Source organism: Psammomys obesus, unplaced genomic scaffold (genome assembly GCF_907164565.1).
Source record: "Psammomys obesus unplaced genomic scaffold, mPsaObe1.curated_primary_1811, whole genome shotgun sequence".
In the NCBI taxonomy this organism is placed as follows: domain Eukaryota; kingdom Metazoa; phylum Chordata; class Mammalia; order Rodentia; family Muridae; genus Psammomys; species Psammomys obesus.
Genome location: NW_026596085.1, coordinates 6,283,048 through 6,300,449, shown reverse-complemented (window position 1 = coordinate 6,300,449; position 17,402 = coordinate 6,283,048). Strand labels below are relative to the sequence as shown.

The window sequence follows — 17,402 nt, the reverse complement described above, 5'->3', positions numbered from 1 at the left end:
TCCAAGCCCTGAATGTTTATCTCTGTAATTTATTGCTGCTGTCAGCCTTGGCCAGGAAAGGTTCTTTTAACAGTAAGTGTTAGTTACCTCAGAGACTCTAACTGATCAAAGGGCTGAGAATAATGACAGTTGAATGCTTAACTCTAAATATTCCTTCTAAGTCTCAGGAAATGAATTAGTTCCTTTTTTTCTTTCTGTGATAAAACACCGTACCATTGTGATAAAGCACCTTAGAATGAAGACTTGTGGGCTTATGGTTCCAGAAGTATAAGAGTCTGTCATGGTAGGGAAACATGGCAGCAAGCATCAGGCATGGCAGCGGGAGCAGGAAGTTGAGAGCTCCCGTCTGCAAGCTCAAACATAAAGCAAAGAAAGAGATGGAAGTAGAGTGAGGCTATATAACCTCAGGGGTGCCCACAGTGCTGCACTGTCTCGAACAAGGCCGCAGCCATATACAACTCCCCAAATGGCAGCACCACCTGGGAAGCGAGTGTTCAGAGGCTATGGGCTTACATGCTCACTCAAACCACCACAGGGAACACCACAGAAGACAGGATGGGTAGAGCATAAGAGCCAGAGAAAAAGGTGCGGGTCTGAAGAACACTTTCCTCTGGGCATAACATGGCCATTGCTCTCCTGAGCCCTCAGCAGCGGCCATTATCTACACACAGCATGCACAAGATGGGCCCATTTGTGGAGGGAAGAGGAGTTCACAGGCCCCTCACATCCCAAAGGACATGTAGGCAGTTAAGGGTTGTTAGAAGAGACATTTTTAGGCCAGCCTTGGAGAAGACCAAAGCCACAAAGCTATGGCTCTCTGCTCCATAGCTTCAATGTTAAACCCTTTATTTTTCTGTGCCTCCAACTCTGAATAATGTGTGTGCCTGTGTGTGTGTTAATGATAATCATTTGCTGAAAGCAGCCAACAGGTTGAAAGCAACCTTAAACAAAACAAATATCCATCGCAGTGTTGGAACATCATGTAGTTATAGGTTGGTAGGATTTGTTCAAGGCTTGAGTGATCTTCTGGGTCAGTTGGAATCAATAAAGTAATTTTTCTTGTAAAACTCTGTTAAAGATTTATGTGAAACAGAATTCTTCGTTCATTTCCTGTACTGTTCAACATAAAGTGAAGCTCTTTATTCAGGACAGACACCAGGGACAGACAGATATCAGATACATACACTGTATAGACACCGACAGCCCTAAGATCACAGACAACAGACAGGCGGAAGGCACAGGTGTAAAGAATTTCAAGTTTGACTTATTCTTGGTCTAAATTCCCCTAACATAATAATTTATTAACACACATATAAATATACATGTACATATAGACTTTCACAACTTATTAGTCCATAAATGTCAGTAAATTAAAACAATAAGACTAACAACCCTGCAGAAAGAAGATAACTTGAATTATCGAAACTGCTACATTATTGAAAACATCTAATTGTCGATGAAAATATAAGAGACAAGAGAAATATATGGCTCATATCTTGGAGTGAGAAACAGTCCATAGACATTGTTCAAAGGAAACTAGATTTCAAATAAGCTATATTAAATATATATTTAAAGTAGAAAGAATTATATAAGAACCAAAGTCTAAGAATTTTGCTTTGCTAGATAATATAAAGGATGTCCTAAAGACAAATAATAAAAACTATTAAACACAGCATATGTGTGTGTGTGCAAAGTTAAAAAAGAGTCAGTGAACATGAAAATTAACTGAGAGATGTATAAAAACGAAGCTGAACAGAACCTCAGAGAACTGTGGGACACAGTGGCACTCGCCGGCAAGTACCACTAGACTGTAAGGTCCATGTTTGGGACAAGAAAGATGCAAAAACAATAACTAGAGAACTCCCCATTCAGATGTAGACTAAAACAATAGAACCTGTTTGTGAACAACCACCCAGATAGGTTTCAAACACATAACAAAGCATCTTAGAGATTTGGAAAAACAAGGAGGCAGGCCTGAAAGAAGTAAACAGAAACAAACAAAAACACAAGATCAGGACAAAAAAGTAATAAAAAAGAGACATTACTGGAGGTACCAGTGAAATTCAGAAAATCAGAAGGATACATTTGAAAAACCCGTATTCCACCAAATTGGAGAAGCCAAAAAAAAAAAAAAAAGAAGAAAAAAGAAAAAAAAAAAAAGAAAGAAAGAAAGAAAGAAAAGGAAAAATTTACAAATGCATATGCTCTATCAAAAAGCAAAATGAGATAGTTAAAATACATCTATAACAAGCAATGGTGTTGAAACAGCTAGAGCTAAGTCAGACTCGCTGCAGACTTTTAAAGATCAGCAACAATCTTTCCAAAATTATTTCATGAAACAGCAAAGCATGGAGTATTTCCAAGCTTTTGTTATAGAGCCACTTGTCCTAGTATCAAAGCCAGATAAAGGAACAACAAAAAATTGTAGCTGAATGCCCTTGACAAACATTGATACAAAATCCTTTGGGTCAATGAGATGGCTCAGTTGAAAAATGTGCTTACTATTGAGGCCAAGAACTTTGGTTTGATCCCTGGGACCCCAAATGGTGGAAGGAGACAACCAACGCCCTCAGGTTACACACACACACACACACACACACACACACACACACACACACACTAAGGAATTAAATAGGTAGTTCACAAAAGGCAGACAGATGGCTAATAATTTTTTAAAATTTGTTCAACATCCTTAGTCATTAGGGAAATGCAAATTAAAACTACCTTTGGGTTACTTAAAAGGAATATGGTGAGAGGTTACTTACTTAAGGGAGTAGAAATGACTCAGAGAGTTGCATCCCAAAAGCCTAGCCCAGCCTAGGTGACAGCTCTCAAAAGCTGGGAACCTGGAGCAAACTGCATAACCTGGAGGCAGCTCAAGAGGTTGGAGGGGGTCCCTTCCAAGTGACTAAGTTTGCGTAAACCTCTTCCAGGCAGCCTGTCTGGTCTCAGAGTCTTCTTTGCAGCTTGACTTGTCTAAAAGTGACTTTGAGCCATCGTTGTAGGTCACTCTTGGGAAGGAAGGAGGGCTCAGTTTCAGGGACTTCCTGAAGTTATTGAGTTGCTTCAGGTATGGCTTGCTTGAGCGTGCCATGGTGCATATGTGGAAGTAAGGATATTTCAGGAATAGGCTATTGCCTTCCACCTTACTGAGGCAGCTGGCTCTTGAACTTCTGGGTGATTCTCCTGTCTCTGTCTTCCATCTCACCATAGGAAAGCCACAATTACGACGGGTACCACCACATATACCTTTCAGACCCAGGTTGTCAGGCTTGTGTGGTGAGCACCTTTGCCTGCTGAGCCATCTCCCCAGCCTGTGAACTCTCTTGAACTCACAGCAGGTATGATTACCTGCACAATACCTCCATTAGATCAGGCCTGTCCGCATAGTCATGGAAGACATATGGACAGACAGGATTCTATCTCTCCCTCAGAACTTACAATCAGTTAATGGTAAGTAGAGGGGGAGGGACTCTAAGGCCCCACCCTTTCTGTCCATAGGAAATTTAATGATTTCGGGGTTGGGGAGCATCTTTAATGATATAGACACTGGTGAGGTGCCACTCAAGAATGGGCTAATATTAGCTTGGTTATTATGAGGCTTTGTTACAAAACCCAACTCCCTTCACTTTGTTTCCCAGACACGGTGAGGTGAGCAACTTGACCATGTGATGAAGTCTGCGGTGTCTTGCCTCTCAAGCCCAGCAGCAAGGAAGCCCAGCAACCACAGACCAAACACTCAGAAACCCTGAGCTAAAATAAATCTTTTGTAGGGTAACAGGCCAGCGGAAAATTACCCTGCCCTGCATCTACCTACAGCCCTGAGACTTGGCAATCCCCACATCTATGACTCAGCCTTAAACCCCAAACAATGTTTCGGAGTTAACCCTCAAGCAATGCTTCCTGCTGCCCTGTACTTTTCCACTAGCTCACTGCCCGTACTCTCCTAGGTCACTGAGTGCTCCAAAGACCCTAAAGGAGCCCAACCCTCCATGGTCTCTCTTCCCATTGTGAGGCAGCCATTGTTCTATTCTCCCCCATAAATCTGTGTGAGGATTGTTGCCTGGTGGGACTTTGTGGTAATCTTTGGCTCCCAGCTGCCAGGATGCTCTTGTGCCAGAAAAAAACAAAATCAAACAACAAAACCCCTTATATCTTTCCCCACTCAAGTTCATTTCTCTCAGATATTTCATTACAATGACACAACTCTGACTGACAAACTGCCTAGGTGCTATTAGGAAAAATAAATAAAAGGCAAGAGGTAGCCAAAACATACAAACTGGAGGCCAGGGGAGACCCATCATGAAGGGAACTGCGCTGGACATGGAAAAGGGGCACCCATGTAACAGGTTAAAGTGATCCAGGGAGAGGCTGTTTTTCAGGTCACTGTTTGTGGACAGCTTGGAGCAGCCAGTGAGCCAGAGCAGACTGGATCAGGAAAGGAGGTCTAGAGCCCCATCAGGCAGACGCTACGGAACAGCCGAGACTTACTTGAGATCTTGCCATCATAGCCAATGTATACCACCACACAGCTTTCTAGCCACAATATCCTTTAATGTAACATGTTCCCAGCTGTCAATCACATTTGATTGCTAGGCCCATTCACTACAGCAGAACCTCTGAACAGGAAGCCAGGAGAGATGAATCCACCACCCTCACAGGTATATGCAAGAGAAATGAGTACCTACTTGCATAGCGCACACTGTGGGCCAGGATCTTAGTTCTCCAAATTTAAGAGAAAAAGGACTTGTTTAGACTTTACTACACTTACTGTGTGGGCATGAATACGGCAGAGCACAAACGCGAGCCAGCGCCCCACTTGGAGTGAATGCTGTGTCCCAGGGTGTCAATCATGTTGGGATTGGAGGAAGTGCCTTCACCTGCTGAACCATCGTCTCACTGGCATGGTTCCAAATCAGCTCTTTAAAATGCCATTTTCTCAAAATTGCTACCAAAAGACATGTAATGCGTGCCATGCCCACATTACACATATGAAAAAGGATTATATACTGAAATGCAGACAATGCCCCTGTCTTTTCCACAGGAAGAGCACTGCTGCCACCTTGGTCTTGACCTTCCTAGCCTCTAGAACTGGGAGGTAAGGAGTCTTTATAAAACGTGCCAAGAACGTCAGACGCCTCTTGGCCTGGGAACGGGCCGACTCAGGGTCTACATAGCTAACGCTGCTCTGGACGGTGCTGGAAGTTTAGGCACTCACCACCCTCTCAATGGCGTGCTTTTATCAGAGGGAACTTGGCAACTAGATGCATTTTCATTATGGCTACATTTCTGTAGGGCAATTTTAATCTCCACTAAGCACTCTGTACTCCTAACTGTCCCTGCCTAGGTTTCCAACTACTTAAGTTCTCCTCTGAATTTAAGCAGGCTGATGACACACAAAGTCACCAGGCATTGGATTCTGCAAAGTTATACAAATATTTAAGATGTATTAGAAAACTACCATACACAATTCAAAGAGAAAAAATTTTATTGATATAAAATGCACTTATAAAATGTCCACAGAAGACATGTAATTTTTCACTGCTATAGAAATTTATTGGGAATGTTATTCACATCTATTATCACCTAACACATATTGTAAACAATGAGTTATACCCTAAAACAAATGCGTGATTCTCAGCAATCATTGGTTTAGTTATTAGTAAGGTTACACGACCACACCTATACTCTGGAATGTGCAATGACTCTGATGTAGTGTAATAGAATCCAGAGCACGGCGGCACCTGGACCTTCGGTACAGACCTTTGACAGGTAGTCCTCCCTCCGCCTGATGGGCTGCCACAGCTCCAGGTCTCTCCCCACAGCAATCTGTGGGCCCTTGTGACGGTATGTGCACGTACAACTGAAGTTTACGTCTAGTAAACAGCTGCAACATTATTGTCAATTGTCCTGCATACTTAAATAGGAAAGTCTAAGTATTTGTAAACAAACAAAACACACAAATAATCAAATCTAAGTTTAAAAATCCCACCAGCCTGTAATTCCTCTCATGGTCTACGTGAATGCACACGGAATCTCTGAAAGGCGCATGTATTACCTTAGGTAATAAGGCTTTGCAATGAGTGACTCATATTTCATATCATGAAATGTGCATTACTGACATTTATCTTAGGCAGCACGAAGTTCAGGTCAGGGACTTCCAAAACCTGGATACCATAGTCCATTTCAAAACTTCTCAGTTATGGCTCTGCAGCAGATTTAGCAGATTAAATACAAAGTGTTCTAACTCCCTCTATTTCAAGTATCAAAGAAATCTGAGGCTCAATCTCTAGGTTGTAAGTGAAAATACAAAGCTTCAGAAAACACATGTGTTTTGAGAGAAGTTATTAACTGAAACAAGATCCTTGAGCTAAGTATTATCAGCCTACTAAGCACTAGGAATTGATTAATTTAGATCAGAACACTTGCTCCCAAGTGATAAGACAATTTGCTTTAAGACACATGGTTTCAAAGGGAGGAAAAAATAAAAAAATAAAATAAAAAAACAACAAAAAAACTTAGGCATTCTATCAGTTTTCACTTTAGTTTTGTTTCCTTTTGAATGATACTTGAGTCTCCATCTGAACATGAATGTCTGTCTTCACAGTACTTACGATGAAGGAGTCACTTTGGAAACAGACACTTTGCGAGCTCTGAAAGACTGTGGCAAGACTGCGTAGTCTTCCAGTGCCATCAGAAACCCGGCAATACCGGGTAGCTCCAAAGCTTCAGAATGAAGTGACTTCCTGATTTTAATGCTATTAAAAACAAAAGGTCAAACAGGAAGCCTTGCTGCAATGAAGCGCTGCTCTTCAACACTGCAGACCGGCCCAGTCTGAGCACAGCTCTCAGAGCAAGCAGCTTCCCACCGACTCACCATAACGGACTCACCATGTGTGAGTGGCTCAGGCTCCTTCCACTTCCCTTTAAAGGGAAACTCACATCTCACTACAGAGCACTAAAAAGCACGTCCTTCGGCTTTGTGAAACTGGCCCACCTATGTAAAACATTGAAGATTATGTGAAAGTGTGGAATCAACACGCTATGAAAATGGTGTGACAACAATCAAACATTACTATGTTGAAACCTTGTCTAGCTTTAACTAAAAAATAGAAATCATGAGTCTCTATAGCATTAATTTAAAAAATACATAGAAGTGAAAAGTGCTATTTTCCAAAAAGTACAATTTTCCTCCCAACTATATCAACATGGAATGATTTCAGTTCTCCTTGTACTAAAAGCTGAAAATTTTACAAAACTATATTGCAACATTTAATAAAACACTTTTTAATCAGTAGTGGCTTCTGCTTCTGCTGGACCCCTAATCAGTCTTCGGATCCCCCTCTTCCCTGCAGGACCTTTGGGTTTAGCAAAGCTCTGCTTGTGGGCGTGCTGCTTGGGATGGACTTCGTCATAAAGGAAATCTGCCGTCAGTTCATCTCCATTGTCGATTTCAATCTGCAAGATAGGAAGTCAACAGTGGGACACGGCAGAAAGAGGGAACATTCAAAACCCAACGAGCAGGACGCCAGCTCCCAGTATGGATGGCTACACACGTGCTTCTGTGAGACAACAAGCAAGAACCATGTCTGCATAGTTTCCCATCTGTCTCTCTCAGGGAGATGCTAAAACAGTCGTTTAGAGCCAGTCAGCCAGTCACCTTCTCGCTGCTCACTTAGCCACTGTTTACAAGCAGAAGTGTGACCTCCAGCTGCTCTGCCGCATATACTCAAACCCCACACTGGCTCTTTGATCCTCTGGGCTACTTGGAATCACCCTAAAACAGGTGTAGGCCAATGACAGCCTACAGAGCAAATCTCTAACCCAGCTCAAGAACACTCCACACTTTAAGGGTCTTTAAAAGCAACAAAAACATGTGAAGGGGACCCATATGGCCCGGCAGGGCCTAAGGTATTACTGTCTGACTTCTGCAGTGTCAGTGGATCCTCTGTGAAAGGCGCAGGCAGACCATGCGTTACCACGGAATCTAAAATTGCTGTAGGCTCAGCACCCAACACCAGCTGTCTGTGAGAAAATGTCTTTCCTTACACTCTCCCTGCTTTGAAGAATACACATGGGCAGCAGCACCCCAATGTGTCAATTTATAGAAGGTGCTGTATGTGCTGCACACAGCCAGAGCATTTGCAATCTCTTTAACATTTTATTCACGTTACACTTAAAGAGCCGCATGTGGCTGGTGGCTGCCATGCTACATGGTAAAGGTCTACAAACACGGGAATTATGGCAGGTCATCCTCAGGCACTCAGCAGCTTCTAAGGACTTAGGATGTGAACTATAAAATTAAATATTTTCATTTATAAACCACAGAACCTGGAAATGTATCATGCTGTACTAGATGGAAATGACAAAAAGAATCCAGCAAAACATTAGCATTAAGTGGCAACGTCTACCTTTCTGATCACATCCATCTGCAGCTGTCTTTCCACAATCTCTAGCAGAGGGCTCTTGCAGCTGGAGTACAGCATCCGCTCTCTTATGCTGCACGTGTATCCAGGCATTGAATAAATAAAAACTGTAAGTTAAAGTAACAATTAGAACTACCAATTACAGCCCATCTATAAGACCTCTAAAACCTCAACTAGGCCCCCAGGAAGAGATACATCAAATATGGTGCTGAGACCGAAGGTACCACGTTGAAGATAATTTGCTACATACCTATGGACTCTAAGTAGTCACCTTCATGGGAATGCTTATACAGAAAAAAATGGTAACGTGCTGAGTCCTTGGGAATCCTCTTTGGCAAATCTTTCAGTTCTGTATTTGTTGTGTTGGCCAAAATTATTGTTTCATTTTTTATATCTATTTCCTGCAAAAAGGAAACATTAAACATGTAAAACAGAAATTAACTTAAACCAAAGACAAGGATGATGTACATAGTTGTGGATTATGTAACATTTTACACATACTTTTTCACAGGTACTTTGTGGTTTAAAAAACGAATAAGCATGTCTTAAGAAAAAATTAATAAAAAAACAAGAAAGGCAAAAATGTAAATTTAAAAACAGAAATCATACAAGCCAGAAACAATAAAAAAAGGACAGCCCCCTTATGGCCATCATATTTCCCTTACCAACTGTACGTAGTTCAGCTGTTTGTTACTCAGTTTTTCCAAAGCCTGGAAGGCATCTCGAGAAATAGGAAATGCCACTCCTTGTAGTGTCTGATGCTTCGTGTCCACACCCACGTCAGTTTGTACCTACAAATGACAGATATAATTGACTAATAAAGCTTTTAGTATTAGCAGTGTCTAATGGCAAAAAGAAGAAAATTCCACTTAAAAAAGTCTCCTTTACCCTTTACGATTTATGATTCAAATTCTTAATTTAGAGGTGAATCGTTTCTCACACTGGTTTACTGTCTTGCTCCCATACTGTGGACATGCAAAGCGCATGACACACTGTTATGAAATATTGGGAGGGATGCTTGAGTGAGCAGCTCTAGGGCTTTGGAGGTGTCCTTAGCTCAGGTTGGCACAGGCTCAAGTAGCTACAGTAACTCTCCCAGAGTGTCGTCAGATGACCTCTGTAAGCACAAGATTTTCTCGCCAGGACTTCTGCACGGTAAACTGCGTGCAGTACGCACAGAAGTCTACTGTCTTCTACTAGACATAAAACGTAACGCAAACGCCATGCACTGAACTGAGGGAAGACATAGAACACAGACAACACACGGCTCAACACGCTACAGCTGTGCATGATCTAGATGTGGGGCTTTCTTTACTCAACAGCGTGTGCGTGGATGAGGAGACTACTTCAAGAAAGCTTTTCAACACACATGTTTATTACGACTTTGCTACTTGATAAATGACAGCTAGTAAAGGGCCTCATTTGCATTACTGCAACAGAAAGCTGAACACAAACTTAAGGAAAAAAGAATGGAGATTCTACAGCATGGTATTGGAAAATGAACACATCACAGAACATATGCAAGCGCATACCCCAACATGATCCTCTGGGTTCTGATTGCAAGGAATAAAACAAACTATCAAACTTGAAAAAAAAAAGCCACATAAAATCCCTACTCAAATAGCTTTAGTTTAAAATACAAGTTAGATCCTTGCTGTCAACCTAATATTAAAGGGACTGAGCCATTTCCAGACTGGTCCACTCTGATATGAAAACCAGTGAACAGTGGTTTGGGACACTTGTTCTCTGTAAAGTTTCAGTAGAAAGAAAACAGTTAGAAAAACTAACTTAGATGTCTAGAGAATTATGGCTCCAGGTTTATTGGCTTCAATGTATGTAACAAATACTCAACCGCCCAGGTATGTTGCCATCCACGTTCACAGAAATTAAAACCCATTTGAAAAGCATTCTCCAGTATTTTATTTTTATTCTCTGTAGTAAACACTATTCCCTGAAGCAATGTATGAAGAATTTTCTTTATGTAGTTGTATTGGATGAAAACTCTTTGCAATCAATGAATGACACACTTTTCCTTTAAAAAGTACTCATGGCACAGAGCTTCTAGTAGGAAGCTTTAGCATGTACATCTCAGGACAACCCTTTATGAACTGCTATTAGTTTAAGATGAATGTTTCAGGTTTTTTTGGTTTTGATTTTGGTTTTTTTTGTTTTGTTTTGTTTCGTTTTGTTTTTTCTGAAAATACATTAAGCACACAGGTCTGTTTCTAAACTATACAGAAGCAACCCAATCTCTAATTTTCAGTTACCTTCATGTCTACTCATTAAACACATTACTTGGACACATCTGAAACCCTGAGAGCACTCTCGGGTTGTTACTTACCTCGTTAATTTTAATCTGTCGTAATTCTTCCTCAGCTGCAGTCAGTGGGGCAGGGGAAGCCTGGGACAGTAAATACTTTTTATATCCGTGTAATGATACATCTTCCTGTAAGCAAAGAAATAAATATTATGTTCCAGAAACACAACCAAGGTGAGGCTACAGAGGATATACAAGGAAAAACAAAATTAATAAAAAAAATTAAGTGGCCAATAAATAATAGTAAGAATTTTACTCTCTTCTTACTTTAATCTTCTAATTTGAAGGTTTCAAAATTTTAACAAGTGCCTCTTCTCCTTTTCCTGAAGTTTATAATCACTAAATCGTTTGTCTAAGTTTGATCAGTCAAATAAAATGATCACGCCTCAAGCGTACAGGCCACCTGTAACTTACCACCTGTAGAAATAGCTGTTGTACAGCTATTCTGAGTAATTCAGATTCTAAAGTCTGTATTAAAATCCCTTATATAGTACCTGCAGAAGTATTCATAAAAGAAAAAAGTACTTCAAAGAGGTGTGCTTTGAGCATTTTGCTCTTGGAAGGCTGAGCGTGAGCTTAGACAGTTTGAAGGCTGACAGTGAGAAGGCTGAGAAGCCAGCCCACCCTGTCACTAACACTTCCTCTACTGGCGACAGTGTATCATTTTCTGACACTGAAGTGTAAGTCAGCTGTTCAAAAGCATATTCCAATCATCTTCATCTATGAACAAAGTCATAAATGCATCACTACAGCACAAATATTGGAGGATAAGCATGTTTCAGTAGCATTCACTCTCAATATCAAATGGATACAAGTGAACTCATTAACATAAACTTGTGTATCATGAGCTGTAACAATACTTGCCTTACGCTTACAGACTGAGACACTGAAATTCATATGAACTACCTTCTTCTTTCACCTATTTTATTTTTTGGTATTTTGAGACAGAGTGTCCATATGTTGCCAGGACTGTCCTGGAACTCAGTATGTAGACAAGGCTGGTATCAGACTCAAAGACTACTGCCTCCCACATGCTAGATTAAAGGTGTGTGCCACTGTGCCTGGCTTCACCATTTCTGTTTTGGTTATTTTTGAAACACATTTAAAAATGCATATAATGTTAAGTTTTGCACCTTTACTGTTCCAAATACTTCATCTTTAATGTGGCCGCCTCCAAATTCTTTCTTCAGCGTTGCTCTTGTTGCTGCATACAACATTTTTTGACGAACCTACACAATTGTGGAAGTTTTACATGTTAAAAGTATTACCATTACAAAACACACCATTATAAAAGAAAGCACTGATGTTACAATCTTCAATATGTAAACCAATGAGCTGACTCCGACTACTGTAGCATGGGTGTCTAAGTCATTAGGGACCATTAAAGTAGGTTTTTAAATTATGTAGCATACTTTTTTAAAGTACAAAATAAACTAACTTTACAAAGTGCAAAAAAAAGTTGCAAGAATAAAAAAATAGCAAAGATACAATTTCAAAATACAAGGGGGTGAAAATCAATATAAAGCAACCTTTACAGCGATAGCTAGAGCAGACCTTCCTAGGTAAGAGCTGGGTTTCTGGTGGCAAACACCACTGGATGAGCAACACCGGGATGAAAAGACATACACTCTATTATTAAGGAGCTTTAGTAGCTTTCCTAGGTAACCGTCAACCAACAGAAACAATTTCTTAATTCTAAACAGTAAGACCTGCTATTTCTTGAGACAGAAGAGGTAAAAAGGGGTAATCTTTTGAGAATAACTAGACAGCACTAAAAATTAGCTTTTTGTAAGAAACTTGAGACTTTAAAATATTGGGCAGTATCACACCCTAATTCTATCCTTTATTCTATTTTAGTCTACTATCAACTTTCTCTTTCTGTTTGGTGAAAGGATTATCCCTCTACAGGAAATGACTGTTGCTTTTTACCATTCTTTTAGTCTGACAATATTTCAGAGAAAAAAAAAAAAAAATCTCCCTAGCATGTAATGTTAAAAACAAAACAAAACAAAAATGAAACAAGCAAACAAAAACTACAAAAAGTTACTCACATGAGACTGGTCCGGAGACCATGCAATGAATATCCACTCATATCCCTGAGCGTTCTGAGAATCTAACCTGAATAATACATAGCATGGCTGCTTGTCCTCCAGCAGGGGCAGGACAAAGGCCTCGTAATCCTGCTCCCAGGAATCGGAAGGCTGACTACAGGACCCAATCACAAGCTGCTCTATGAAAGGAAAACGGCAAACAGATAAATGTCGGGTGCATCAAGGGATAATATGATGAAGACAAGAAAAGCCGGTTATTTCTCAATTCTATCTTCCCATAAAAATTGAAAAGATGGAAATGTACAAAAAATTTCTGATCTGAGGCATGACTGAGAACAATATAAACATCTTACGAAAAGCATGGTTAAAGTATTTTATATATAACATAAGGAATAAAAGCACAAAAATGATAATAGCTGAGTTAAATGTTCAAGTAAAGGTCAATTAGATTTCTATTTGTTAAAATGTTGAAAATGACCATATATTATACACATATATCTTCACTTGCTACAAATCTATAATTCTTGACATTAATATTTAATTGTAAAGAATTATGAAACAAGCTTTAGCTCCTACCTGACAACAACGCTGCTGATTTAAAATGCTTCCTCAAAGCATAAACTAGAACTGGGAGCTGTCACTTCTGAACGCTATCTTGTAGAACTAAGTAAGATTCTGAGGGAGTTTTCCCACAGAACCACTTGTACCCACGGACAGGTGCATGCTATAGGACTACATAGCAATAGCGCAAACCAATGACAGCTTCCATCTTCCCCATAACAGAACGCGCAAATGAAATCACTATTCATGTTTTAAAATAACCACAGACTAGCAAAACAACCCCCCCCATCCCAGCAATAAAATCAAGAATAAAACAATATGCAGCTTATGTGAACTTAAAAAACAGCATTGTGACTTATGTAAACATTTAGGCAAAGGGGACTGATCATACTGAAGCTGCCCAAAGGAAAAAAAAAGACAACTGTCAAAAGATGTTATTCATCAGAAAAACAGTAACATTTTAAAAGGTTTGGGGCACCCTATAAAGTAATAACTCATTCATTTAAGAAGTTGCTATTTGTTTTTAAATTCTCTGACATTTCCTAATTTAGCATTTTTCTCAAGATAAAAAGAACCAGGAAAATACTTAGGAAACAGAAATATTCCTCCTGATGAAGTGTTAATTAGATACATTTTACCTTCCCATTTTGCTGACATAAACAATTTTAGCTGTTTTGAAGTATACATTTGTTCCTAATGAATACTGTAAGATTTCTATTTTTACATTTTAATAAATAAGCAGAAAAATGGAAAAAAAGTTGATTTATTTCCAGTTTATGAAAAAAACATGTTATTTTTCTGAAATAAAAGGTCTCAGCTTATTTGAGGTCAACAGAATACTTTCAGCACATTCATTCTGACATGAAGTTGTTAACAGTAACTTCAAATCCATCTGATTCAGATGTGACCACTTGTCTAGTTTCCCAGCTTATACCATGATTGTTAAGGAGTCAGTTTGTAATCTACCATGTTCTTACAATGTTCCCAAACAAGAAAGGATCTTGCTACTCTATGGTCCAATCAGGCAAAAAACCAAAATCATCTGAAATGTTTCTACTTCAAAACACACTTCACTGAATAACTCCCAAATTAGCTTTTGTCTGTCTTGAATAATCGACTGGTTACCGATTTTCATTCTAGAAAAGAAAGCACTGACATTAGACATGAATTGTAGTGCAGAAAGACACAAAAGATGATACTATCATAACAGAAACTATCTCGTGTTTCCCCAACAGCTACACAATTTAAAAGGAAAACAGGCAGGGAGGTAAAATCTGAACTTACTTCATGCTGATTAATAATTCAAATTATTAATAACATTTGGAAACCTGCAACTGTAACAGCTAATACTCCAAGGGCACATAGTATGTTAAAATGTCAACTAACCATTTTCAATAGATATTTTCAGAAGTCTGTATTTCCCATTTCTGGCTCTTGCAAAGATCTCTTTAACGTCTTCACTTGCTATGGAAACAATAAAGAAAAAAAATTTAAATTTTAAAGTACTTTATTTTGTATTTACACAAGGAAAACAAATTTAAAAATGTGGACTATACAGCACCTTATCGTTTCTAAAAGCAGAAGCATAAAATATGGACATTGACTATAAAAAAATACTAACATTTTAAAAGTACTGGAACTCCTCTAACACTTTAGCTACAGGGTTCTGCAGAAGTAACACTGGGGTGAATACTTGTAGTCAAACCCAGCAATGGGCATATTACTTCATGTTTGAAAACGTTGAAAAGTTGCTTCTATAGACCCAATTTTTAGCTTGTGATAGCTTCTTCATCAATTAATTTCCTGTATCTGTCCATCAGAAACAACAGGATCAAATCTCATATCCCAACTATAGAAAAAGCTTGTAAAATTCACTAGATCTTACGATGTTTACATTTTTTCTTGTATCTCTCAAAAAACCTATAGTCACTGAGCAAATAAACATTTAATAACCTATTCCTTGTGTACTCATTACAGCTTTGATTGCGTTCTATTTATGTCTCGCTATATAAAAGGCTCAAGCATTGAACAATATTTTTGACATATTTACATGTCAAGATTAACACGGGTGGGGGCGGGGGGTTTCAACGTCTTTAGATCTAAGGCAATTTTTGCCTGCGTGGTGTCAAAAACCCTTAAACACAAAACAAGTTAATGACTGGCCACCTGGAGGAAAGGCTCAGTTGACTATTACACGATGTGCTCTAGTTTATATTAGAACTCGTTAAATAACCCCGGGATGTATCATTTGGTTCTGAGGAGGCGAGTACTTCCAAGCTGCCTATTTTCCAACCAGGAAATACTGCAGGGTGAGATACACAAGTAAACCGCACACTCAAGTGTCTCTTCGGGGGAGATTAGGTGTAGCCACACAGAGCAGACTATTCAGCTGCCTGGGGAGCATCCAAAGATGGAAAAACACTTCCTACTCGGTTTTTTTTTTCCGAAAGGAAAGCACGCTCCCACTCTTGAGAGAAAAATCCGGGGAGTTCGGGAGGCATCCTACAGCTCTGGGGTTTGTTTTCGAATGATCGGAGTGCTGGGGCAATCTCCCCTGGCGGGTGCTGAGGACAGTCGCTCGGCCAGCTTCGGGTGCCCCGGCCCCGGGGCCGGGATGCGGCGGGTCGGCCCCGTACCGCTCGCTCCTCCCGTCTGGGCTCTCCGGCAGCCACTGGCCTGGTACGTGGCGGCCGCCGGGTACGGCCCCGAGGGACGCAGTCGGGGCCGCCGCAGCCAGGGCCGCCGCTCCCACGCCGCCCGCGCCTCCAGCGATCCGGCCCGCCGCCTCCCCGGAGCCCCTGCCCCGTGGCGCCGTTACCTTGGATGCCGGTCTGGTGGGACATGGCGGCGGCCGCGGCTCCCGGCTCCGGCGCAGGGTGCGGCAGCGGCCCCGGCCGGCGGATCCAGGAAGTAGCGGCTCCGCCTGCGCGTCATCTGCCCGCGACCTTCAGTCCCGCCCCCAGCACGAGCCGCCCGCTCCTGCGGGGCGTAGGCCCCGCCCATGTCCCCGCCCCCTCTTCTATCATTGGTTATCCTAAGATGTCGTCACGGTCCTCGCCCCGGCCAGGTATTGGCCACGCCCTTCCCGTCACTGGCCCTGCCCCTCTGCTGCTGTGCCCTAGCAGGTAGCACCCTGTGGAGATGTATTGCCTGTCTGTCACGGTCAGGGACCCTCCCACAAAATGCTTAGAGGGGAAGTGAACATTTTCCAAAACGTGGCGGGGTTTTGCGTAAAATAATACCCTTCGCTAAAGAAAAGAAAAGGCCGCTTGAGGCGAAAGAGAAAACAGCTAAACATTGGTATAGCGTAAGCCACGTGGGTTCAAGACCACTCCTGGCCCATTTTAAAATATGAGACCGTAGAGTCCTCCATCATTGCCCCTGTGATTTGAAGCATAAGCTGTTCACTTTTCAGTTGGTCACTTTCACACAAACCCACAGTTCTCAACTCAGAAAAAAAAAATAGTCTTCTGAAACCAAATATGTGGCCTTGGGGGGGAGGGGCACACATGCAGATGCCCCCCCCCCCACTCCCACCTCTAATATCATGTTCCAACTCGGTAACAAATTTAGGAAGACATTTTTTAGTTGCAGAACAAATGAAAATCACAAACTGAATCATCTTTAAAATACGTCTGGTGGGGACGTGGGGCTCCACCAAAGTGGGGAAAATCTCTGCTGTTTCAGCTCTTACCCGAAGATGACGTTTTTTAATCTTTAAGGGGTGGAAGCTAAGTGGTCTGTACATCCCAAAAGGATTTACCTGATGGTTCCAAGGGAGGACGTTGGAGCAGGCTCACAAGTGGGTAGTGAATGGGATGGCCCGAGAGAATTTGGCTTGGGACCTACAGTACCTACGCTGTCCTACACAGCCAGGTAGTTGTAATCAATCAGGCAACTTCTTTTGAGACTTTGGCAGGTATACGGTGGCTTTTTTTTTTTTTTTTAATTTTCTGGAAATTTCAGCTCACAGTACTTTCAGAGACCTCATTGTCCTTTCTCTCGTTTCCCAAAGAACTGAGTATAAAACCACTGGGCCACTGAGCT

At 41.0% G+C, this 17,402-nt stretch overlaps 1 protein-coding gene across 1 annotated transcript; it reads right to left on the bottom strand.

Moving 5' to 3' along the window:
* Positions 1 to 5,470: 5,470 nt before the first annotated feature.
* Twf1 (twinfilin actin binding protein 1) lies at positions 5,471 to 16,287 on the bottom strand. The gene is made up of 9 exons (XM_055627084.1): positions 16,174 to 16,287; positions 14,742 to 14,819; positions 12,795 to 12,973; positions 11,877 to 11,972; positions 10,768 to 10,872; positions 9,092 to 9,217; positions 8,677 to 8,827; positions 8,412 to 8,533; positions 5,471 to 7,458 (listed from the first exon to the last, which is right to left on the bottom strand). The coding sequence occupies exons 1-9, from the start codon at positions 16,196 to 16,198 to the stop codon at positions 7,288 to 7,290; spliced, it is 1,053 nt and encodes a 350-aa protein (XP_055483059.1). The 5' UTR covers positions 16,199 to 16,287; the 3' UTR covers positions 5,471 to 7,287.
* Positions 16,288 to 17,402: the final 1,115 nt, after the last annotated feature.

What these genes read in the sequence shown, in the direction of transcription:
- Twf1 (XM_055627084.1), bottom strand. Translation starts at nt 16,198, where the DNA reads ATGTCCCACCAGACCGGCATCCAAG. An exon ending in GACAGATTAAAATTAACGAG is followed by an intron (nt 9,218 to 10,767) that starts GTAAGTAACAAC and finishes TGTCATTTGTAG; the next exon opens with GTACAAACTGACGTGGGTGT. An exon ending in AGCTGAACTACGTACAGTTG is followed by an intron (nt 8,828 to 9,091) that starts GTAAGGGAAATA and finishes TCCTTTTTGCAG; the next exon opens with GAAATAGATATAAAAAATGA.